Source organism: Phoxinus phoxinus (assembly GCF_949152265.1).
Source record: "Phoxinus phoxinus genome assembly, chromosome: 1".
In the NCBI taxonomy this organism is placed as follows: domain Eukaryota; kingdom Metazoa; phylum Chordata; class Actinopteri; order Cypriniformes; family Leuciscidae; genus Phoxinus; species Phoxinus phoxinus.
This window is the reverse complement of record NC_136876.1, coordinates 33,381,181-33,404,431: the sequence shown is the minus strand read 5'-3', so window position 1 is coordinate 33,404,431 and position 23,251 is coordinate 33,381,181. Positions and strand designations below refer to the sequence as shown.

Below are 23,251 nucleotides of genomic sequence, written 5' to 3'. Positions count from 1 at the left end.
TAAGGCATTTAGACTACTACTCATGGCTGCAAGTGTGACACCTTTGAGGGCCCTTCAATGTAATTTAGCTAATTCTTTTCATTAAAGGAACAGGTACTCTCTACGTAACAGGAGAAGGCCATACTCAAAGTAATTTCCCTTTGTCCAATTGAATTGGACAGGGATCTCATGCAACCAGGCTTTTCTTATCTGATGAAACCATGCTTTCAGACATCGACACCAGGTTTTTATCCTGCTAAGAGACTGATCTAGTAAAGTGAATGAGAAAGGGAATTCTTCTACCACAACGTTAAACTATTTAAGGAAATATTTTATTATTTTATTATTTAAAACCCTAATGTCATAATTTGAAAGGGATTAGTATAGTCTTGCCACAGATGCCGGGATGTGTTTAGAATACAGACACTAGTGCTGTAGGCTGGTCCTCTTAAGGACCATATCAGTTTAATTTGCCTAAAGATACTGTCTTAGCATTAGTAACATTTCATCTCAAGAGATCAAAATATTTCAACAAAGCTGGTTTCCAATAAAAGTGTTGTGTTTTATTAAAACAGAATGTCCCAGTTAACCCCTTTCGGATTTGCTTCCAGTATTTCTGGTATTTCAGTACTTAATTATGTACTTTCTTAGGAAACAATGAGGGAGAAGATCTACACACCCCTGACTGTTGAGAGTGCAATTGATGCCAGGTAGGGAAATTGCTAATATCCAAATAAATAAATAAATATGTCTAAATAAAAACATTTGGAAGCTTGCTTCAATCATTTTTTTTTTTAATAATATATCATTTTTTTAAAAGGTTTACAACTTTTTATCTAAAATGTCCCCTCTGAAAATTTCCCCCGCCAATATAAGGGGTTAACATGGGGGATATATGGAATCGACTCCCTTTTGGAGCCTGTCTCTAGCGGCCAGTCGATGAATTGCAGTTTCAAGAGAGACTGGAAGGTTGCCGTTTGAGTGTAACGTGTGTGTGTGTGTGTGTGTGTGTGTGTGTGTGAGAGAGAGAGAGAGAGAGAGAGAGAGAGAGAGAGAGAGAGAGAGAGAGAGAGAGAGAGAGAGAGAGTTTGTTTGACCTGTCAAGCTGAAGAAAAGCGCGCGCGGCATCTGCTTTCAATCGCTGTGAAGTTCAGCACCCTTCAGCGATGATAAGTTTAACGATGTTCACTCTCGTCTTACTTCTTTACTTTTGGATTAGTCGCTTTTTGGTTAATCTTTATTCCATTACGACATTTAGCCTTTGTAAGCCATTTTTCGCATCGAAATGACAAATCGCGAACATTTCGCACTCTACAAGCTCCTGAAATGTTCGTCTATCCATCTATCCCAGGCCCAGCATCCGGGTTCTCTATGTTGGCGCGGTAAATGATTGACAGGCAGAAATGTAAGGCCCTTAAAAAAAGCATTTTGATTGGCTGAATCTGACGCTGCCCGTTTTGTCAATTATATTTTTTTTCAGCAAGTACAAGTAGCCTAGAATGCTTTTCTGAATAATTCCATAAAAATCTCTTAAAGTAACTTCAAGTGAAGTTGTTTGGTAAAGGCTTCTAGAATTCAATAGGCTACAATTTTAAAAAGAATGTAATTCACAAGGGGGGTTAATAAATAATAATGGTTAAAGAATGAGCAAGAATGAAATATGGAATTGAAAAAAGAAAGTAATGAACATCCAGTAGAGTAAAATCAGTGACATAAAAAATACTACTTTCTCAGCATTGACCGTTGAGGTAATCAAATTATGGTAATTTTCCCTCTCAAACATAACAGAGATGCAGTTGCCAAGATCCTGTATTCCCTTCTGTTCAGCTGGCTAACAGACAGAATAAATACACAGGTTTATCCGCGGAACGAAGCACTATCTATCTCCATCCTTGATATCTATGGATTTGAGGTATGTCGCTGTAACTTTGTGTCCCTACGACGGTAAAATATTTTGCTAATACTCTTCATTGCGGTAAAATTTGGATTGCATTCGACTGAATCTCACTTTTTTTGTACTTTGTAGGATCTTACCTTCAACAGCTTTGAACAGCTTTGCATAAATTATGCAAATGAGTACCTTCAGTTCTGTTTCAACAGGGTCATTTTCAAAGAAGAACAAGTAAGCTGTCTCTGTTCACTCTAATCTTCTAAGAAACTGCATGTGGTATGCTTCTGAAAAATTATTTTCTTTTGAATGTGCAAGGATGAATATAGCAGAGAGCAAATCAACTGGGAAGAGGTGCCGTTCTCTGATAACCAGGCCTGCATAGACCTCATTGCAGCAAAGCCCCATGGGATCCTCCGAATTCTTGATGATCAGAGCGGGTTTCCACAGGTGTCATTTCTTCTTAATGTTCATTGATGTTCTTGTTAGTATCTATTCATCACAATTAGTTTGCATAATTTGCAATTTAATTAACCTCCTTTTGAACAAATTTCCTCTAGGCTACTGACCATACCTTCCTTCAGAAATGCCACTATCACCATGGCAACAATCCACTGTACTCCAAGCCAAAAATGCCTCTCCCTGAATTTACAATTAAGCATTTCGCTGGAAAGGTCTCCTATCAGGTGCATTTAAACTACTTGCCTTGAACTATCAAACATTTGAATTATTCCCTATAAAGTGTTAGTGGAGGAATAGACCAAACTCTTTGTGTTTGAAAACACGCTTCACAGGTCCATAAATTTCTGGATAAGAATTACGATCAAGTTCGCCAGGATGTTCTTGACCTTTTTATTCATAGCAAAAACAAGGTAAGAGATATTATTTAACTACCATGAGTCAGGAATGAAATGACCCCAATAAACTGACCCGTATCTCGCTGTGGGTTTAGATGGTTGCATATCTGTTTATGAGCTATGCTGAGGCCCTCACCCAACAGAGATCTCATGTTAGGAAGAACAGCACAGTAACACGCCGCCATCAGGCCTCAACGGTGGCGGCCAAGTTCCAACAATCCCTCATGGAGCTCATTGAAAAGATGGAGAGGTAGACCCCCTAAATTGTGCATTACTCTTTCTACATGAATCTCTTCTGTTATTGGTTTTAGACCCATATAGGTTTTTCTATCACCAACTTCTTTCCATTATGTACTTACAGAGCCAATCCATATTTTGTGCGATGCATAAAGCCAAATCAAAACAAAGTAAGGAGCCGAAATCGCTGGGTTCAGGGGTATTAAGCTATTTGCATCTTGGCTGGAATTGAAATCCACTAAGAGAGTATGTAACCTTGCAGGAGCCTGCTGTGTTTGACATGGAGCTGGTCAGTGCCCAACTTAACTATTCTGGGATTTTAGAAACCATTCGAATCAGGAGAGAGGGCTATCCGATCAGAATGCCATTTGATGTCTTCCTTTTCAGGTAAGAGCTAGACATGTCAAACACGTCTGAGGCCATTAACACAAAGTTTTTCCTTTTTGTATCTGTTTTTTAACATATCAAGAAAATTCTAATAATTACTAAATTATTCGTTTGAATTTAGATATAAATCACTGCTAGGCCTCAAACAGCCTCCACCTGCCAATGATGAAAACTGTGTCATCATGTTAAGGAAGCTTTGCCCTGTTAGACAAGGATCGTTTCAAGTCGGTGTCACCAAGGTGTGTATGATTCTGATTAAGTGCAATTGTTACTATTCGCTTAGTCTCAGACCGTCAGACGTCACGGTGAACATGATATCACCAAGTACAACATGTTCCTGGATCGACATCTTTGTTGATCCTGGAACAACTTTCCAATCGACCAATCAGATTTGAGGGACAAGTTTACAGTTTTATCAAGTTTAGGCTTACAACCAGGGTTTGGTGCTTCTACATCAGTGTTATTCACCTATCATTTCCCTCTGATTTAAGGGATAAGTTATGGTTAGGTTTAGGGGTAGGTGTAGGAATATATTTTCAGACAGAAATGTTGTTCCAGGGTCAACAAAATGTGTCTTACTTGGCAAAATTGCGGTGACCCAGACGTCACACCATGGACCCCCCACAGGTAGTTAATGGTCAAAATATCATTGCAATGTGGATTAGACTTTATGATGATGAGAAAGGTCTGGCTATGTGAGAATACTCTCCACATTTGTTTTTTAGTACTTGATTGCACCTTTTATTTTTTGTTAGTTGTTCATGAAAGAGGACATCTACTTCCTGTTGGAGAGTAAGAGGGACAGAGTAAGGCATGTAGCTGCCCTGACTCTGCAGCGTTACACCAGGATGTTCTTTGTGAGAAAACGCTATACAGCCTTCCGCATGAAGATCATACGGCTGCAGGCCCATTGCCGAGGCTTTCTCACAAGGTATAAACCATAATATCTTATTCTCACTCTAAATCGGTGGTTCCAACCATTTTGACCCAAAGGCTCCCTCATTGTCAATGACAATATTTCTGATGCTTCTGCTATGATGACAAAGTTGCTACTTGTCAGACAATTTTTTTTACAGAGACTAGGGACCAGATTTACTAACAACTTGCACCAGCGGAAACCTTCTTTTGGTGTTAAAAAAACACTGTCAGAATTTACTAAAGACAGGCAGTGATAAATTAGCATGGATACGGCGGATGACCTTATTGCATATGCATTTGTAGGAGTTTCCTTGTCAGACCGCTAAGAGAGTAATCGGTCGCACTTTAGTTTGGGGAACACATTAACTATTAACAATGACTTTTGCCTCAATAAACTTTTTATTTACTGCTTATGAGTAAGGTAGTTGTTGTTACGTTTAGGTATAAGGTATAATTGTTAAAATAAGGCATTCATTTTATTATGTGCTTTATAATACTAATAAACAGCCAATATGCTAGTAATATGCATGCTAACAAGCAACTACTTAATAGTGAGAATTGGTCCCCAAACTAAAGTGTCACTGTTTGCGTTAGTCAAATTACTGGTATTTGTGGCATTATTTAACTGCCTGGCATGACATTGAATTTGTACATTCTTAGTAGATAGTTCACCCGCAGAACTTTCCACTCCCATCAGCGCTTTTATTAGATTGCAGCCGCATGCTACTTTGCCCTGTTTAGTAACTGCCTTGTTTACTAACTGCCCTGTTTAGGCTACTTTATCTGTCTGGCCCTAGGAGTGATAATCTGTAAAAAGAAAAAGAAAAATTAAATTAAGTAATTTAAATAATTATATTTAATAACTGAATGTTATTCATTTTAACATTTTCTTTATAGCCAATAAATTTACATGATTTTTCTAGTTTGTTATTTTTATTTATTTTCATATATATATATAATTTTTTACTCACAACAAATAGCAATTTATATCCAATAAATTGTTTTAAATCTTGACTATTTCTATAAATTTGCTTTCTCTTTACAGGAAGCGGTATGTGAAAATGAGAGCTAGCCTGGTGAAATTACGCTCTCTAATCCATATGTATGTTGATCGCAAGAGATATATTAAGGTAAGAACAATGCAGTTTTAGTGCGTAGTGGTCAGGCTAAGCGGCAATCCCACTTTTAATTGTTTTACTTATTTTTCTTCTTTTAGCTGAGATACGAGGCCAGGAGAAAGGCAGAAGAGGAGCAAAGGAGAATAGAAATGGTTATAATGAAATTTACTGTCTAAATTGACCACATTTTAGTTAATGTCTTACGCCTACAGTATTTAACCAAATATAATAAAAAAAACTGGGGAATAATTCATAAAAAAAACCTGCTCACAATCACAATATATTCGGTAACTCTTTACAATAAGGTTTCATTTGTTAACATTAATTAACTGCATTGGTTAACATGAACTAACAATGAATATTACATCTACAGCATTTATTAATCTCAGATAATGTTAATCTAAACTTTTACTAATATATGTTTAATATGTTGTATATGTTAACATTAGTTAATGCGCTTATGAACTAACATTAACAAAGGTCAATAAATACTGTAAAAATATATTGCTTATTGTTGGTTAATGTAAGGCAATTCATTATCTAATGTTAACAAATTAGACCTTTTTGTAAAGTGTTTCCACATCTTCTTTATTTGCAGGAGCTGTCAAAACGGGAAGTGGTCAACGTCACTCATCTGGTCATTCCAGCTGAACTCGGATCATTGCTGCAGGCAGCCTCTGGTACTGCAGGGCAATTTCCTCACGTTAAATATATATATTTTTTATATTGTTCAAAAGTTTGGGTTCAGTAAGATTATGTTTTGAAAAATAAAATTACTTTTATTCAGCAAGAGTGCATTCAATTGATCAAAATTGACAGTAAAGAGATTTATAATCTTACAAAAGATTTTGGTAACACATTATTTTAAAGCTACACTGTGTAACTTTTTTAGTTTATTCTTAGCTAAAAACACGTAGTTCTTTCAAAAATATATGTGCTCATTAATGTATATTTACTTCGTTCAAGTAATAAAGTATTCTCGTGAGTGTATAATATGCCATTGAAAATACATACGGGTGAGGGGTTCGAATGTCGGTCGCCATGTTGCCCCTCCATCTTGAAAGTACATTAGCCAAAGAGGGACATACCCGTTAATTCAAGCTTCGCCTTTCGCGTCTCCGCAATTCACTGGCACCGGCCCTGTTTTTATTTTTTCCTTTCCCTCTACCTCTCCCTCGCACCTCCGTCACATCAACTGATCTCTGCTCACGGAGAAAATGATATAGCCTACAATGTAAACGTTGCCTTACGCTAGTGATGTCGTACAATATACAGAATAACGATAGCACTGATAAAAGTTACTTTACTAAGATTAGCTTGCATTCGTCTGGGAACCTGATAGCTGATGTTAGCAATGAAATGGTAAAAAAATTTATGAAAAGATAAAACTATTATTCATTTTACATAGATGTCATAACCTATATGTTAACTGACAAATTAAATTACTGCAAATTATAATAGTTTTCTAAAGTAACCTCATCACTTGAAGGAACACTCATGGACGAGGTCGAACTGGAAGCCATGTTAATCTTGGACTACATTGGCCACCGTAGGAGTTAAAATGAAATCGGAATTGAGAGGAACAGAAACTCATATTTACTGGATGGTCATATACCTTTTCACCGCTAGGTGGGGGTAAAAATCACACAGTGTAGCTTTAAGGTGATGTAGTTACATGTTACTACATTTACTTACTATTGTAATAACAGTACGTTATTCATAATTACAAGTAACTAACCCTAACTCTATACATCTACTGTAGGTAATTAATATTACTTTGTACTTAATTAAGTATAATGTAACTGTCACCTTTAAAAAATAAATAAATTCAGTAATTTTCTATTCATCAAAGAATGTTGAAAATAAATCTGTCACGGTTTCCGCAAAAATATTAAGCATGTTAAGCAACAAGAATGTTTCTTGAGCATCAAATTATCATATTAGAATGATTTCTGAAGGATCACGTGACACTGAAGACTGGAGTAATAATGCTGAAAATTCATCTTTGACATCACAGGAATACATTACTTTTTAAAATGTATTAAAATAGAAAACATATTTTATAATTTGGCTGTTTTTTAAATCAAATAAATGCAGTCTTGGTGAGCATAAAAGATAACAAAATCTTACCGACCCCAGACTTTTCAAAAGTAGCATATAAAAAGTAAATATAATGTATTTATAATGTACACTGCATGTCATCACTCACCTCTGTGTTTTTAAGGTGGTAGAGAGCTCCATTCTGATTGCTTGGCTTTAGTCCAGGCTCCCACCGTTCAGGTGGAGTCACAGATCACTCTACCTCTTGACATCAACAATTACACTATCTCTAAATTTGTCCAGATTCACTTCAAAGTAAGACATACTTGAACAAGTTGATCCAAAATCACAAATAAGCTCTCATACTCATATTTCATTCAGGAATGACTGATATACTGTATATTAACTTGTATGTTTTCTTTTATTATTAATAATAGGAGCCAAAGTTTGGAATGTTAACTGCTCCTTTGAAGACACCACTAACACACATTGACGATGATCTTACACATGAGGCTCTAGACGCCTTTGTCATGGTACACTACATTATTTACTGTTGAAGATTTTGCCATTGTCATTTATTTTACATGCAATAGACTAAAGCACAAATGTTGGTTCCGGAAGCAAAAATCCTATTCATTTTCTCCCCAGAGAAATAGACTTTTAACATGTAAACCTTTCAATACAGACCTACAATGAACATGAAATTTAGTGAAGAAACATGGCACTGTTGTAGCCATAAGTCAGTGTGATTTCAACTCTGTTAGCTCTCTATTAGAATTACTTCTTTCACTTTGTAGATCTTAAGGTTTATGGGTGACCCACATCTAAATGGTGCTCAGGAGAATTTATTTGGAAACTACATCATCCAGAAGGGGCTTTCCAACCCTGGTCTGCGGGATGAAGTCTTATGTCAAATTGCCAATCAGGTTTGGAGAAACACCAATCCAGAAAACTCAGAGAGGGGCTGGCTGCTGCTACTGGCCTGCCTGAGTGCGTTTGCACCATCAGCCAAAATTGAGAAATACCTTCTGAAGTAAGCAACATACCAGTATTCATGTTGGGTCATTAGCAACTTGTAAGCATTCATTACTTTTTGGCTTTAGGTTTGTCTCAGATCATGCCTATAATGGATTCAAAGCTGTCGGCCAACAGAAGCTCATTCAAGCTATGCAGAAGTCCCTGTATGGACCGGAGACAGCGAGGACTTACCCACTGTCCCTGCTGGAATGGACAGCCAATAGGAAGAAAGCAAACATGGTTTTGCAAGTACACTGTTTTGATGGTGTGTATCAGTTTCCCCGGCAACCTTCAGTCAGTGTTTGCCATGTTGAGTTGCATTGAAAAAGTGAACGTGATTTACCTGGGTCCATTACGCTAAATTTCAATCACAGTAAGCTTGAAGTTTAATTAAAATAAACCCTTAATTAAATCCTTGAGTAATTATAATTCCTGCCTAATATAATCTTTATTGGTGCAACCGACCCTCAGCTTTTGCTCATTTGCTTTTCAAATCCACATTTGAGCACTTGAAGGCAATTGTTAACTCCTATACTGCACATATCATAAAACACTTGTGAAAAATAAGCATAGATGTTTGAAGGCACATTTAAAAAGACATTAGCTGGGTTTGCATCCAAACGTGAAGTGAATCTTTTCAAAGTTCGAAAAAGAAAAGAAAAGCGAACTAGGTGCGTTTCCATCAAGTTGTTAGAGCAGATGACGGTGGTATTGCTAACCTAGTAACCAACAGTAAATTAAACACCATCAGCGGAAACAGCCGATTAGTCACGTGGGTTTAATGTTCGCTACATCAGAATTTATTCGGCAAATGTGTTTCCATCTCTCATTATTCACATTAACTCTTTTTCAAAAAGAGTTCAATGTTAAAAAAGTTAAAAAAAACACCTCAAGTGAGTGTAAAAACTTTTTTTTTTGTGAATTAACTTCAAAATGTGCACAAAAAATGATGATGGAAACAGCTTATGTCAATTAGAAAGGAGACTATTTGCCCTGGTTTGGAATGAAAGAGATATGCAGACTTACATAAGGATACAAACACAAAGGATAGCTTACAAAACACTAAAAGAAAGCTCTGAAAGGCTCTTCCATTACTATAATCTCCCTAAATCTGCCTGGCAGTTTCCTTTGTTCCTCAAAACCCTCTGGAGACAAATGTGTAATGCGCATCTATATCAGGTGGTACCTGATCTGTGGTGCTACACAGAATAGAAAAAGTCATTTGCATGTATCTTCACTCCTGTCAAACCACAGCTGTTAAACGTCATGTTGTATTGGCAGGGACATCTTCCCTGTGCCCTGTGCACTCCTGGACGAGTGGGGAGGAGTTGGCTGGGGATATTCTACAGCACAGGTATACGACCGTACACAAACTATCCATATTATGTTCTATCTCTTTTTCCAACCATTTTCACTCTACTCTTTCCTAGAGTTAGCCAACACACAATCTTTGATTTTGCATTCATCCATCCATTCATCTTCATAAGAACCCTTTTAATAGCTGTATTCCATGTCATTAGTTCATGGCTCTTTCTTTTGGGCATGTTGGAATATGTACAGTCTATAATGAGGCCTTCATTATTCATCTGTAATTTGCCTGAAATGAATAGCCTCATTAATTGGCTCCACAGGGGTGTGAACGAGGGCTGGAAGGGGTGCTCTGTTGTCATGAAGGAGCACGGACAGTGGGCGGAGCTCGCAGGGCACGATTATGTAATGGACTTGATCGCAGACATGGAACTGATGAGAAATTTTCCAAAGCAAAAGTCCTACTTCATCATCTCCGCCGAGAGTCCCACCAGAACCAGGCCCAATGCCAGCCTGTCAGTATCTACATGAGAGTCTTGCATTTTATTTGACTTTTATTTACATTGGAAAATGGGTAATGTGATAATGTGATACATGATCATAAATATGAATTGTAATTGAATAGATCTGCGTTGCATGTCATTTAAAAGTGAGTTAAATGTGAGTGTTTAAGTTCTGTGACACCAAACTAATGACTGATAGTGGGAGACGGGGAGTGTTTGAAAATGAAATTTAACCGACAATTTAAATTCTGTTTATTGCCGCTGGTGACACATAAATGACAAACTTCTCCTTTATGGTAAAAATAGTAAATATTAATATTAGAAATCATTTTTTTTTTATTCTTTGCTGACTGATTTTAATTTGAACTTTAAAATGACACAGAGTAAGGTGATGCATATTGCATATTTCTTTATCATTATATGTTTTTAATAAGCAAAAAAATACATTGTATAGTCAACTTCAGGGGAAATATTTTGCAGTGTCTTTGTAGAGTTATCTAATACTTTGCCCTCAATATGAATTTTCACAGGGCTCTGTTTGGTAGCGGATTTGATTCTGATGACGACAACTCACTTCTGCTCCCTCAGGCAATGCTGAGCACCAGTCTCCCAGATTCAGATGGGTATTACAGCCACGGTCAGCTGATCCTTTCTTCTTCTTCTTTTTTTGGCTAGCTTTTAAGCTACTTTTATAATATTCTGTATGATGCTAATGGGATGATTTCTGTTTTGTTTTTTTCTCAATAACTGTGAAAAAAATAGAATCAGACTTCAGTGAAGCACCAACTCAGAAAGGCATGGACAGATATCTCGACAGCCTGTTTGACCCAGTGCTGTCTGATGGTAATGGGGTAAGTGTCTCTTGTTCACTCCCCCAGTTCAGCATGAGTTCATGAGTTTTTAACAAGTGCAAATGTTATAGAAACAACATGATTTGGATGTTTAATGTAACTACACCGACGAGCCACAATATGACATTATGACCACCTGCCTACTATGCTGTTAGTCCGCCACGTGCTGGCAAAACAGCACCGACCCGCCAAGGCATGGACTCTACAAGACCCTTGAAGGTTTGCAGTAGTATCTGGCACCAAGACGTTATCCTTCAAGTCCTGTAGGTTGTGAGGGGAGCCACCATGGATACAATTTGTTGGTCTAGCACATCCCACAGCTGCTCAGTTGGATTGAGATCTGGGGAATTTGGAGGCCAGGGAAACACTTTGAACTCTTCATCATGTTCCTCAAACAATTCCTGAACAATGTGTGCCGTGTCATTTTCCTGCTGAAAGAAGCCACTTCTACCAGGGAACACCATTGTCATGTACCTGGTCTGCAACAATGTGTCAAATTTACATTCACATGAATGGCAGTACCCATGGTTTCCCAGCAGAACAAAGACCTTCTTCTTACTCGGACCAGATGGGATAGCCTTCGTTGGCCTCGTGCATCAATGACCCTTGGACGCCCAAACCCTGTCACAGATTTTTCCCTCCTTGGACCACTGTTGGTAAGTCTCACCACTGCTGACCGGGAGCAACCCACAAGCCTTGCCGTTTCAGAGATGATCTGACCCATTCGTCTGGCCATAACAATTTGTCCCTTGTCAAAGTCGCTCAGATTTTTATCCCTGCCAATTTCTCTTGCATTCAACACTTTGATTACGAGAACTGATTGTTTGCTTTCCATCTAATCTACCCAGACCTTAATATGTGGCCTTGTTAGGAGGTGATCAATGATATTTGCGTCACTTGTGACTTATAATGTTTTGGCTCATCCGTGTATTTATGGAAAGAAGCTTAAAAATATAACATGAATGCATGAAGAACACAACTGGCCACTTGATCCTCATAGTGTAAGTGATTGAGTGTATCAATGTGCTCTATGGCTGCCAGGTCCCCTGCAATGAAGGTGATTAAGTTACCAGTTTACCGTATTTCTCACAGCATTGAGCATACTTTATTTTTTCCTGTGGTCTAGGCCAGCACGGCTCTGTCTCAGTTGCAATAGTAAATGGGCCATGCCCCTCTTAGAGAGTATAAGGTACTCCCATGGGGAGATTGATTTCTCGTATGACTGAGCTGGGAAGGGTCCAGCCCTGAGTTGAGAGCCTGTTTTGCTTTGCCTTATCTCTTCTCCAGGATTTTGAGAAGTCATCCAGCATGTCCAGCCGTATGAAGGGAGCTGGTGGGATTGGAGGGGAGGATGGTGACATAGTGAAGCCCCTCTCCAGCAGGCCTTATCCCCCCGGACTGCAGCCTGGTGGTGAGTTCTGCATCTGTCTTCTTTCTGTCCTCTTCTTACCACACATCAATAATGCATGTGTACCCTAGGGTCAATTTGTACCTAAAAGCAGTTAATTGCCAGATAAACAAGAATTGCAAATTTTTGTGAACTGCACATCCAATGCTTTGCATGATGAATAACCAATTTACCATTTAGATTGCTTTAATGCTTTGGGGATTTTTTTTTTTTTGGCTTTTGGTGATTGGTATTACAAAATGGGTGCCATTCGTGTTCCTCATACTTATGTGTAAAAAATACTTAAAAAAATAACTAGCTGATGACAACTTTTGCTATGTTTACAAGACATTTTTCTAATCACATCAACAAAAAGCCAGAAACTTTTTTTCCTTCTCCCCCCCAAACAAATTAAACAGTAACACACATATATATGTGGTGTATTGAGGTGTGTTACACCTCAAGCTAAATAATATAATATATATTAATCAATTAAATCAGACTGTTTAACACTTTTAAAAGTCACATTTTTAAAAGTAAAATACAGAACATCACTTTAAGCAGTATTGTTCAAGTTTATTTAATATAGTTGGTTGGCACAGCTAATTGGGTTTCATCTGACCTCAAAATCCTAGCCAACTAGCATTAAATCATTTGATTAAGATATGTGAAAGGGGTCATTGCTTACTGATCCATAGCCATATTTACTCTTCTCAGCGGTGCCAGTTCTACCTGTTATGGGAGGAACAATGATGCCACCTATACCTATGCCAGCTATGCCCTCTGTGCCTCATGCCCCTACCGCCGTACCTTCAGTACCCCTAATGCCAGCTATGCCTTCTATGCCAGCCTTGCCTGCTATGCCACCTTTGCCAGCTATGCCTAATGTGCCACCAATGCCTGATATGTCAGGTATGAATGCTGCATAAGTCCTTCTATATAATGACGCTTGGCGCTGATTAATTCTCTGGGATCATTTTTTTAACACGGCACTGTTTATTTCTGTGCGTTTTAATCACAGTTATTACATTTGCTTTATTTTGTGCTTATTTAAATCTCTAAATGTGTAGATCCAGCTGTCTTAGCACAGCAGCAGCAAGCCATCATCAACCAGCAAGCGATTATATTGGTGAGCAAACAAAGCATGACTTAGACTTGTAGCAAAATGCTAAATGTGTTGAAATAGCGAGCTAATGTAATGTACGACAGGCTCAGCAGATGACAATGCAGGCCATGGCCCTCCAGCAGCAGATGTATAATTCAGCGCACCACACACACAGCGAGTATGTGCCAGCTCCCCGCTCCAGCCAGTACAGCCCTGTGAGTATCTCTGAGCACTGATTACTATATGGATGATAAATCTTTAGAAATCAAGTCAAAGCTTTATTATAATGCCATGGATAGACGTCATATTAGAACTTTACATTTCCCCAGTATTGGGGTCAGTAGGATATGTTTTTGAAAGAGGTCTTTAATGCTCAACAAGGCTGTATTTTTTATATAAAAAATTTAGTAAACATAGCAATAAATATTGTTACAACTTAAAATAACTGTTTTCTTTATTAATATATTTTATTCCTGTGATGGCAAAGCTGAATTTACAGCATAATTACTCCAGTCTTCAGAGTCACATGAATCATTATAATTGATTCGCTGCTCAAGAAACATTATTATTATTATTATTATAATCAATGTTGAAGATATTTTTATGGAAACCGTAATACATTTATTTTCAGGATTCTTTGATGAATAGAAAGTTCAAAAGAACAGCATTTATTTGAAATTAAAACCTTTTGTAACATCATAAATTAATTTTCTGTCACTTTCGATCAGTTTAATGGACCTATGCTGAGTTTTCATTTCTTAAATAAAACTTACTGACCCCAAACTTTTGAGATGGTGGTTGATTTTTTCCTCAAAACATACTAATGAACAGTTGATACATTCAAAAAAAGCTGTTGTTGGTCATGTATCTTATTTGAAGACTAAACAAGAAACTGGACCTGTTTCCTACAAACCAACCCCTGCTTCCCCACCACAGAAACCTTCACAGAGACAGTATAGTACGTCATTATTTCAATCTGTATGCCTTCATGCTTAAATCCACTCATTAAAATGATTATAGGTATAATGATTATCATAGGTAACACTTTACAATAAGGTTCCATTCGTTAATGCATTAACTAACATTAGCCAGCAATGAGCAATACATTTGTGACAGTAAAAAAACAAAAACATGACAATGGTTAACGTGAGTTAATAAAAATGCAACTGTTCTTTGTTAGCTCTGGTTTTTTATTTTAATAATCTATAACTAAGATTAACAAATTATTTACAGAAGTTCTCATTGTTAGTTCATGTTAAGGTAACTAATGTTAACTAATGGAAACTTATTGTAAAGTGTTACCATTTCATCAGTGTTTTGCTATGTTTCCAAAAGGCCCAACTAGGAGGGATCCACCAGCGGGGGACTTGGTGAGAGCCACTATCTCAAACACAGAACACTTAGAGCCAAGTCACAACATCAAAGACATTATCAGGCAGTACCAGACCAACCCTGTACAACCCGCAGAGTTTCCCAGGTGAGAATGAGAACTGAACATATTTAGATCTGAACGGCAGTTCCACATTCATTAATAATGAATGACCTGAACTGAAAACTGAGACACAGCAAACCAATGTTCTCCTTGACCTTGTAACAAAACATTGATAAAATATTCATCAAAAGAGACAATTAAAGTAGAACAGAACAAAGGCTAAAGCTCTAACTGCACTGGTCTTCAATACAGGAGGGAAGCTAAAGTGTTTTTGAGGAAACCAGACCCCCATGACGAAGCCATATTGATTCTTAAGGACCAGATGAGTGCTCCACCTTTACAGGTAGATCAGTCATAGTTAATTTACAGATAAACTGACAGTGTTAAAGTCATGTGAGTTAACGTGATATAACATATTATCAGTGGGCTTTATCATTATCATTGTGGTTAAAGCTGATGTGTTCATGTCCCAAACTATCAGCGAAAGAAAACCTACACTCCAGTTTCTCCTTCGTCATCTGCAAAGGAGTTTGATTATGACCACCATGGGGGACTAAAACCAGCAAAAAGCATAAAGACGAAGCGATCACCTCCTGTGCCAGCTGTTAGTCAGAGATTCCCAGCTCCTGCTCCTGGTAAACTCAGATCATCTATGTCATTTCATTTAGTTATAGAAACCATATTAGCATGGCTTTAACGTCACTGTGGTGTGTCACATTACAGTATCTAGAGAACTTCCAGTAGAAGAGGAGAATATTCAGACTCAGCTGCACAAGAGGAGCAGTGAAGAGCACTACACCTACACCAATGTACCCTGGAAAATCTACCTGAGGAAAGAGGCTAGTGTCATTTGTTTTGTATTTGGTCAATGGGACACAATGCTGTTACGCTAAAATATGGTGGTAATAATTATGAAACATTAAAAATGCTTTCATGTGTTTTTAGGTTTTTTATCCGAAAGACAGCTTCAACCACCCGCTGATACTAGACCTCTTGTTTAAGCAGGTTTGACATTTTTTTTTTGTTCTTTCTGTTAACTTTGGTTTTAGGGCTGTCAAAATTGTAAAGCTTTTAATTGTGATTTATCTCATAATTTGTTTTGTTTAACACATTTGTGCATTCAGTTCCTAAAAAATCAAACAATATAGGTCAAGGTGGAATTAATAGTTTTGGCAATAAGTGTGGATCATGAAACTTGAGGTGCAAATTTATGCAACAGTGTCTCTCACACACACACAAACCTTACTGACCCCAAACTTGTGAATGGTAGTGTATAAATTTGTGATTGTTTTTACGTTTATTAATCGTAACTATAATGAAACTTTCAGATTGTCCATGACACATTCTCAGAGGCTTGCATTCGCATTACAACAGAAGAAAGGCAGAAGATGAAATCCCTTTTTGGTATGATTTATGTTTCACTTACATACACATTTTCCTCTTGTGATATGTGAACTTTGCTTGTGGGGAGGAAAATTTTGGCTTCTATTTTGTGACAGTGGAGCAAAACGTTGACATCAATGCCACAATCCAGGATGAGAATGCGAAGAAGAAGATTGTGGTTGCCGCAAGAGACACCTGGGAGATCTACTTCTCACGCCTCTTCCCAGCATCTGTAAGGAATCTCTCTCAGATTATCCCTGCTTGAAAGACCAGCCTGAAGTTCAGTGCTGGTCCAGCCTGGTTTATGTTGGCCAGGACTGGTTTTTCTGGTGGCTCTGCATGGCACACTGTTCACAAAATGTAAATTGTGAAATTACTGAATGAGCATGGTTTTAGTGAAGCTGGCTGAAAGTAATGTAGTCATATCTGGCACGTCAGCATCCAAAACACATCATAATGTATTCTAATGTTTTCAGCGGGCATGTGCTGCTTCATAATGCTATTCTAATCATGACAACTCTCAGAGTAGTTTTGGCATTTTAATTATATGGCAATGCTCATGTATTTGGTTTTGGAGGATTAAGGGCCAGCACAAACCCTCTTTTGGCATTAAAAAAACTACTGTCAGGATTGACTAAATACACGCAGTGAAAAATTAGCATTGAAAAGGCATTCACAGATATTTTCGCGGCTGACCTTATTGCACAGTTATTGCCTTATTGCATATACATTTGTAGGAGTTTCCCTTTCAGACTCAACATTTCTGGGAGAAGAGTATTTAAATGAATCACGCAAGGTGATTTTCTAAGGTTTGCAGCATTATTTATCGCCCAAACAAAGCACCTCTTAAACCAGATGCTACCTGGTAGATTGTGTTGGTCATTATGGAAAGGATCTGTGTCGTCAGTAGGTCACACACAGAACTTTCCACTCCCATCGGCGCTGTTTTGGAATTGTGCTCTCACGCTAATTTGCCCTGTAGGGTAAATCTGCCCCTAAATCTGCTACGCTGCTGCTGCTGCAGAACAAGTATGGACTTGCTAATAGATACACAGCTGTGAGCATGTAATATATGCTGCTGCTGCTGCATGAATGACTGACATAAATCTAGAGCTAGGCAGGTGGAGCTGGGGGAGGTGGAGGGTTTCAGTGCTGCAGGACTAGCAAATAGTAAACACTGAACCAGTCATGCTGCGCAAACTGCAATGAGATGGGCTGCAATCAGCTTGTGCCATGTGGTAATGGTGTGATTGCTTGCAGATTGCATGTAAAGGACCTATTAGCATGCGCCATGTAGAGCTTCATTACTGAACTAGATAAGCCTAAAAGAGAAAATCTTCTTGTTCTTGTCCTGAACAGGGCAGTGTTGGCACAGGGGTCCAGGTGCTGTCTGTATCTCATAGAGGAATCAAGCTTTTAAAAATGGTCAGGAGCAGTGCAGTAGCCCCAGACTACTTCAGAGTTCTACGACCCTACAGGTACCAGTTGCTGAGGCTGTTAATATCTCTGTTTTGAATGAATTCGTATTTTGAATGAGTTTAGGTAATGATACAGTACCACCATCACCATCATAAAATATTCCATTATTATTAACATCTTACAGCTATACAGACATCATGTTCGTCACCATTCCTTCCAAAAACATGTTGGAGTTCAACCTCACCAATGAGAAACTGATTCTGTTCTCTGCCAAAGCTCCTCAGGTTAAAACTATGATTGACTACTTTATCACAGAGCTGAAAAAGGTCAGTTCCCTCATACATTGATTCACTTCGGGGATGATTGGCTGTGGTGCGGTGTATTAATTGCGCTCTCTGTCTCACGCTCTAGGACTCAGACTATGTCGTTGCTGTGCGTAATTACATTACAGATGACAGAACGCTGCTGAGTTTCCACAAGGGAGACATCATACGCTTGCAGAAAATGGAAGGCCTGGATGCAGGTGAGACTGCTTTAAACCAAAAGTGGTCATGAAGACCTTACATTACTCTTCATATTTGGGGAAAAAGAGCCTAAATCATTAGGATATCAGCTCTGAAATATAACACCTGAAAGTCAACAATGTAATCTGTTCATTTGTTTAATTTAAAAAAAAAACTGCTTTTTTATACATAAAACAACTTTATGAAGTTGTTCCGTGATGAATATGTTTTTAAATAATGAATTAAACCTCTTTTCATTTTCATTAATTTTTTTACACAAATAAACTGGAACATGCATACTAGATAATTACTAGATTACTTTAATTTTACTAGGTAATTGTTACTTTTTTTCCCCATAATTTTGAAAATATTTTCTTTTCATTGACCTACATACATACATACACCCTGTTTCCAGTGATTGTCAACTGTCCTTTATGATGAATTTAATGTGTTCTTAATGTACTGAGCCTAAACTTTTAAAAGATAGCATAATTATATAATATAGCTAAATAGTATAGTAAAAGGGACAATAACTTACGCCATAACTTTGACTGCTGGCTCTGTGGCTGTTTCACAGGCCAGTGTTATGGTTGCATAGTGAAAAAGAAGGTGATTCTCCTGGAGGAGTTAAAAAGAGACACGCCTGATTTTGGTGGGTCATGCGTGGAAGCTGCATGGAGTGCTTTTTGGGGGTTTCTTGATGTGCTGTTTTACTGTTCTGCACTTAGCAGTGTCATCACAGTTGAATTTCTGGTTTGCAGATTTATCTGAATATGCATCCCTAGTTGCATGTATAGAAACGGTCTGCCTTCTCTTTGCATGATGGTTTCACCGATGCTTTCACCAATGCTTTTTATACAGGCACTTCTACTCTTAAAATGTCATACTACCATCACACGCACATTTTCACACACCATGTCTTGTTTTGTGTAAAGGCTGGAAGTTTGGGGCCATTCATGGGCGATCTGGGGTTTTTCCTGTGGAGTTTGTACAGCCAGTGGCTGCTCCTGACTTCATTAGCATTCCTGTGGACAAGAAAGAGGAACCCAAGAATAAGCAGGGGCGTGTGGCCGCCTCGGCCGCTGTGGCTGTAGCTGTGGGGTCCGCTGCCGCAGCCCATGAACTGGGCCGGTCCATTGAGGTATATGTGCTTCACGGGCATGTAAATCCTGATTTATATGTACCATGGATCCTTCTGAGTGCCGTTGTGTCACTGCATCTCACCTCTAGGTGGCGTCTCCTGTCAGTGAGTATGCAGAGGCCTTTACAGACAGTGCTGATATGGACATCGATGAGAGAATCTTTCAGGACAGCCAATACAACATGGTGGAGTTTGCCAAGAAATATTTCAGAGGGGCCCAGAGAAACAACGGGTCTGTTGATTACATCATGGGGCATTGCGAGCTCAGGTTCTCACAGTTGCATAGCTGAATTAAGAAAAAATTATAGATATACTGACATATGCTTGGATTTTGCAGTGATTCATATAAGAAAAAGTCAAAGAAGACAAAGGAATCCAGAGAACCATCAGAAATGGTGAAATTTTCCAAGGTACAGAATACACACCATATCATCAATTTTAAATCATTGAGGTTTTTAAAAGAATATAGTTAATTTAAAATTAGTATACTGTCATGATTTACTCATTGTGTAATTTAATGAACAGATATTGAGTCTTTTCAGCTTTAAAACCAATAAAAGTAGCCCATTCATCTTGTGCACTATATTTCTAGTCTACTGAATCATATGATAGCTTTGTGTGAGGAACAATTTAATAAAATATTCGCTAAAATTGGATCATTCAGTGAAAAGAACCATTTCAAAGAATGATTCATTAATGAATTGTACATTGGAGATCTAGGGTGAATATTATCAGCGCTTAATTTAAATACATTTTATATGATTTTAATATACCGTTATATAATAATAATAAACATGGTTGATATATTTTATGAAGCTTTTTTTTGCTTTGGTTTTTTTAGTCTCCAATTCAAGAGTCCCTGATCGAGTTCACTGATGAAAATATGAACAGAGTAGCTGGAGAGATTTTTCTTGGTAAGCAGAATGTTACGTTTACACAAATGAAGTAACAGACTTTTTTTTTCTGTCATCAATTTTTTCTTTTTAATGTTTATTATCTAATATGACTTCAATGATGATTATCCTTCAGCTATAATGAAGTTTATGGGAGACTACCCTATGAAAGGTCAGGCCGAGCAGGACGTTGTCAGCACCATCCTAAGGGTATGCAACTCTTTAAATAGCCCAACAAGCCTTGCCATCATGAAATATTAAGATACCAGACAGGAATGTGCTTAATATCTTCAATGTCACTGTGATGTAAGCTCAATCTCTGTTGCAGCTGAGTGGCGAATATGGATTAATGAAGGATGAAGCGTACTGCCAAGTCCTCAAGCAGATCACTGGGAACACCAGCTCCAAGACGTATAAGCCTGCTTTTTTGTTTGTTTATGAATGAGCGAACCATGTAGTAGGACTCATTGTAATGTGCCAAGCAGAGTAACAGATGATCTTTACTGTGTTTCGCAGGGAGAGTTGTCAGAGGGGCTGGAGGCTGCTGTACATCCTCACTGCATACTACAAGTGTTCAGAGGCACTTAAACCTTACCTGCTTAAACACCTTCAGGATGTCTGTGCAAGTCCTGGGGTGCACTTTCAAGGTATTTTGCCTACATGTTACACAAATACACAAATCACACTGAGTACAAATTAACTGATGATTACAAATAACACGATACGTCGATAGGCATTGCCAAGGCTTGTGAGCAGAACCTAAGGAAGACGTTCCAATACGGTGGACGTGTTGAGCATCCTAATGGGATGGAATTGAAAGCTATGCTGGTCAGTTGCACATAAGTAAATTTCAATGCTAATTTCAGTCACATTTTCACCAATCTGTGCTTAATTATGCACAATCTTTTTCAAGGCTGGAAGGAGCTCCAAGCGCCAGTTGTTTCTTCTTCCTGGTGGAATTGAACGCCACCTTAAGATCAAAACCTGCTCAGTAAGTTGCCTCTGTGATATTTATTTCAGCTTGACCAATCATATTCATTTGATTCTAATTCACTCTTCCACTTGACCAAGTGTCGAGGTGTCCATGAGCAAGACACCTAACCCCAGCTTTTCCCGACACCGCCGTCAGTGTATGAATGAGTGAATGAATGGGTGAATGTGAGGCAATATGTAAAGCGCTTTGGTGGCCATGGGTCTGTTAAAAGCGCTATATAAATGCAGTCCATTTACTATTTGTTACTTTGAAGGTGGCTCTGGATGCCATTGAAGAGCTGTGCTATGAGATGGGTCTGCATAAACTTGAGGCATTGGATGAATATGCTATATTTGTTGTCACAAACAGAGGTGAGATGACAAAAAGGAAAAAACACTCAAATAATTTGCCGCTGATTGTTTTCAGTAGCTAAGAGATGGTAGAGATGACACAAGTAATACAAGCTGTTTTCTCATGTGTTGTCACCCTTTCTCCAGGTCAGAATGTCCGGCCTCTAAACAAAAGGGAGTACATCTTGGATATTGCTACAGAGGCTGAACACGTTGATAGCAACTACAGTCTGTGGTTTCGAAGAGTGATATGGACGCAGCCACTAAAGTTTGACAACGAGCTCGGAGTCACTATGCATTACAATCAGGTACATCAGCCAGACTGATTCAATTTCCCAGACATTCCTTTCATGTCTTGTGCTGCTTATTTCATAAGGCATTTGTTCTTGATTTGATCTAAGTTATCTCTGTTCAGGCTACTAATCTGATCTTCATTCATATTTTGCAGGTGTCCCCTGACTACTTGAAAGGGCTGCTCAATGTTGTCCCACAGGGTACGGCCAGTGAGCAGCAGCTTCAGCAAGTGTCAAAACTGGCAGCCCTGCAACATCGTGCCAAGGACTCGCTCTACCTGCCCTCCATGTAATGCCATTAATCTGGCGTCACTGAAATGTTATGTATTCATCAAAAGCTAAAAAATGTCACATATACATTTTGTGTATATTAAAGACGTGTACACCTGTATATAGTGACATTAAAAACATTTATCATTTTCCAAAATATTTATATTTAAGATAAATGCTGTTCTTTTGATCTTTATATTCATAAAATAATTTGGACAAAATGTGTTACAGTTGGACAAAATTCTTAACATAAATTCGTTGATAATCAAAAACATGTTTCTTGAGGAGCAAATCCACATATTAGAATGATTTCTGAAGGATCATGTGACTCTGAAGACTGGAGTAATGATGCTAAAAACTCAGCTTTGACATCACAGGAATAAATTACATTTTAACATATATTAACATAGAAAACAGATATTTTAAATTGTCATATTATTTCACAATTTTTACTGTATTTTTGATAGAATAAATGCAGCCTTGGTGAACAGAAGAGACATTGACCCCCAAACTTTGAACAGTCGTGTACACATACTGACCGTTAAGCATAACTGCCTGATCTCAAAGCAGAAAACAGTAGTTGTCGAAGGAATACAATCCCAGGGATAATTACTAGTATGAGGGAGAAATTATTCACTTTGAAGAAGATGTCTGTCTCCATATTTATTACTGTGTTAATAATTCTATAGAGGTAAAACTTGTGATAGTAAAAACACTTGTGTTTATTGTAATTGTTCAGCTGGCCCCTGATGGAGACAATCACCTGGCTAGTGTCCCTGAGGTCATTTAAGTTTGACACCTCATTTATAGACTAACTTTCTCTTGTTCTCCGCCATCAGCCATGAGGTTCAGGAGTGTATTCCCACCCAGCTCTTTGGTCTCCAGCGGGCCCAGCAGTGGTTAAACATGGTAAACCAGCATATGCAGCAGGTGCAGGCCCTCAGTCCTCATCAGGCCAAAGCACAGTTTTTGGGTGAGGTGTTGACTTAGGAGAACAGC

General features: G+C 38.2%; 1 protein-coding gene across 6 annotated transcripts in view; it reads left to right on the top strand.

Moving 5' to 3' along the window:
- myo15aa (myosin XVAa) overlaps positions 1–23,251 on the top strand; it is a gene marked incomplete at its 5' end in the record, with an annotated part of 33,153 nt that overhangs the window by 7,980 nt on the left and 1,922 nt on the right. The window contains 51 exons of one of the 6 annotated variants that reach the window (XM_079611680.1): positions 631–689; positions 1,768–1,891; positions 2,006–2,101; positions 2,186–2,317; positions 2,428–2,553; positions 2,662–2,739; positions 2,820–2,974; positions 3,086–3,131; positions 3,224–3,348; positions 3,470–3,587; positions 4,104–4,279; positions 5,312–5,396; positions 5,483–5,536; positions 5,983–6,064; positions 7,609–7,739; positions 7,862–7,957; positions 8,222–8,457; positions 8,528–8,706; positions 9,723–9,795; positions 10,073–10,264; positions 10,783–10,889; positions 11,015–11,103; positions 12,391–12,514; positions 13,208–13,402; positions 13,561–13,619; positions 13,700–13,810; positions 14,475–14,553; positions 14,931–15,072; positions 15,280–15,370; positions 15,509–15,662; positions 15,751–15,866; positions 15,973–16,032; positions 16,356–16,431; positions 16,527–16,642; positions 17,770–17,888; positions 18,014–18,155; positions 18,241–18,352; positions 18,910–18,984; positions 19,268–19,473; positions 19,563–19,705; positions 19,811–19,883; positions 20,315–20,387; positions 20,503–20,576; positions 20,695–20,777; positions 20,883–21,013; positions 21,100–21,194; positions 21,280–21,357; positions 21,614–21,710; positions 21,837–21,997; positions 22,138–22,271; positions 23,092–23,225. In XM_079611680.1, coding sequence (XP_079467806.1) covers positions 631–689; positions 1,768–1,891; positions 2,006–2,101; positions 2,186–2,317; positions 2,428–2,553; positions 2,662–2,739; positions 2,820–2,974; positions 3,086–3,131; positions 3,224–3,348; positions 3,470–3,587; positions 4,104–4,279; positions 5,312–5,396; positions 5,483–5,536; positions 5,983–6,064; positions 7,609–7,739; positions 7,862–7,957; positions 8,222–8,457; positions 8,528–8,706; positions 9,723–9,795; positions 10,073–10,264; positions 10,783–10,889; positions 11,015–11,103; positions 12,391–12,514; positions 13,208–13,402; positions 13,561–13,619; positions 13,700–13,810; positions 14,475–14,553; positions 14,931–15,072; positions 15,280–15,370; positions 15,509–15,662; positions 15,751–15,866; positions 15,973–16,032; positions 16,356–16,431; positions 16,527–16,642; positions 17,770–17,888; positions 18,014–18,155; positions 18,241–18,352; positions 18,910–18,984; positions 19,268–19,473; positions 19,563–19,705; positions 19,811–19,883; positions 20,315–20,387; positions 20,503–20,576; positions 20,695–20,777; positions 20,883–21,013; positions 21,100–21,194; positions 21,280–21,357; positions 21,614–21,710; positions 21,837–21,997; positions 22,138–22,271; positions 23,092–23,225 — 5,812 coding nt within the window. Of the gene's footprint in view, positions 1–630; positions 690–1,256; positions 1,362–1,767; positions 1,892–2,005; positions 2,102–2,185; positions 2,318–2,427; positions 2,554–2,661; positions 2,740–2,819; positions 2,975–3,085; positions 3,132–3,223; positions 3,349–3,469; positions 3,588–4,103; positions 4,280–5,311; positions 5,397–5,482; positions 5,537–5,982; positions 6,065–7,608; positions 7,740–7,861; positions 7,958–8,221; positions 8,458–8,527; positions 8,707–9,722; positions 9,796–10,072; positions 10,265–10,782; positions 10,890–11,014; positions 11,104–12,390; positions 12,515–13,207; positions 13,403–13,560; positions 13,620–13,699; positions 13,811–14,474; positions 14,554–14,930; positions 15,073–15,279; positions 15,371–15,508; positions 15,663–15,750; positions 15,867–15,972; positions 16,033–16,355; positions 16,432–16,526; positions 16,643–17,769; positions 17,889–18,013; positions 18,156–18,240; positions 18,353–18,909; positions 18,985–19,267; positions 19,474–19,562; positions 19,706–19,810; positions 19,884–20,314; positions 20,388–20,502; positions 20,577–20,694; positions 20,778–20,882; positions 21,014–21,099; positions 21,195–21,279; positions 21,358–21,613; positions 21,711–21,836; positions 21,998–22,137; positions 22,272–23,091; positions 23,226–23,251 lie in introns of those variants that run through there. The other 5 variants (XM_079611676.1, XM_079611675.1, XM_079611679.1 and 2 more) reach the window with 5 other exon arrangements.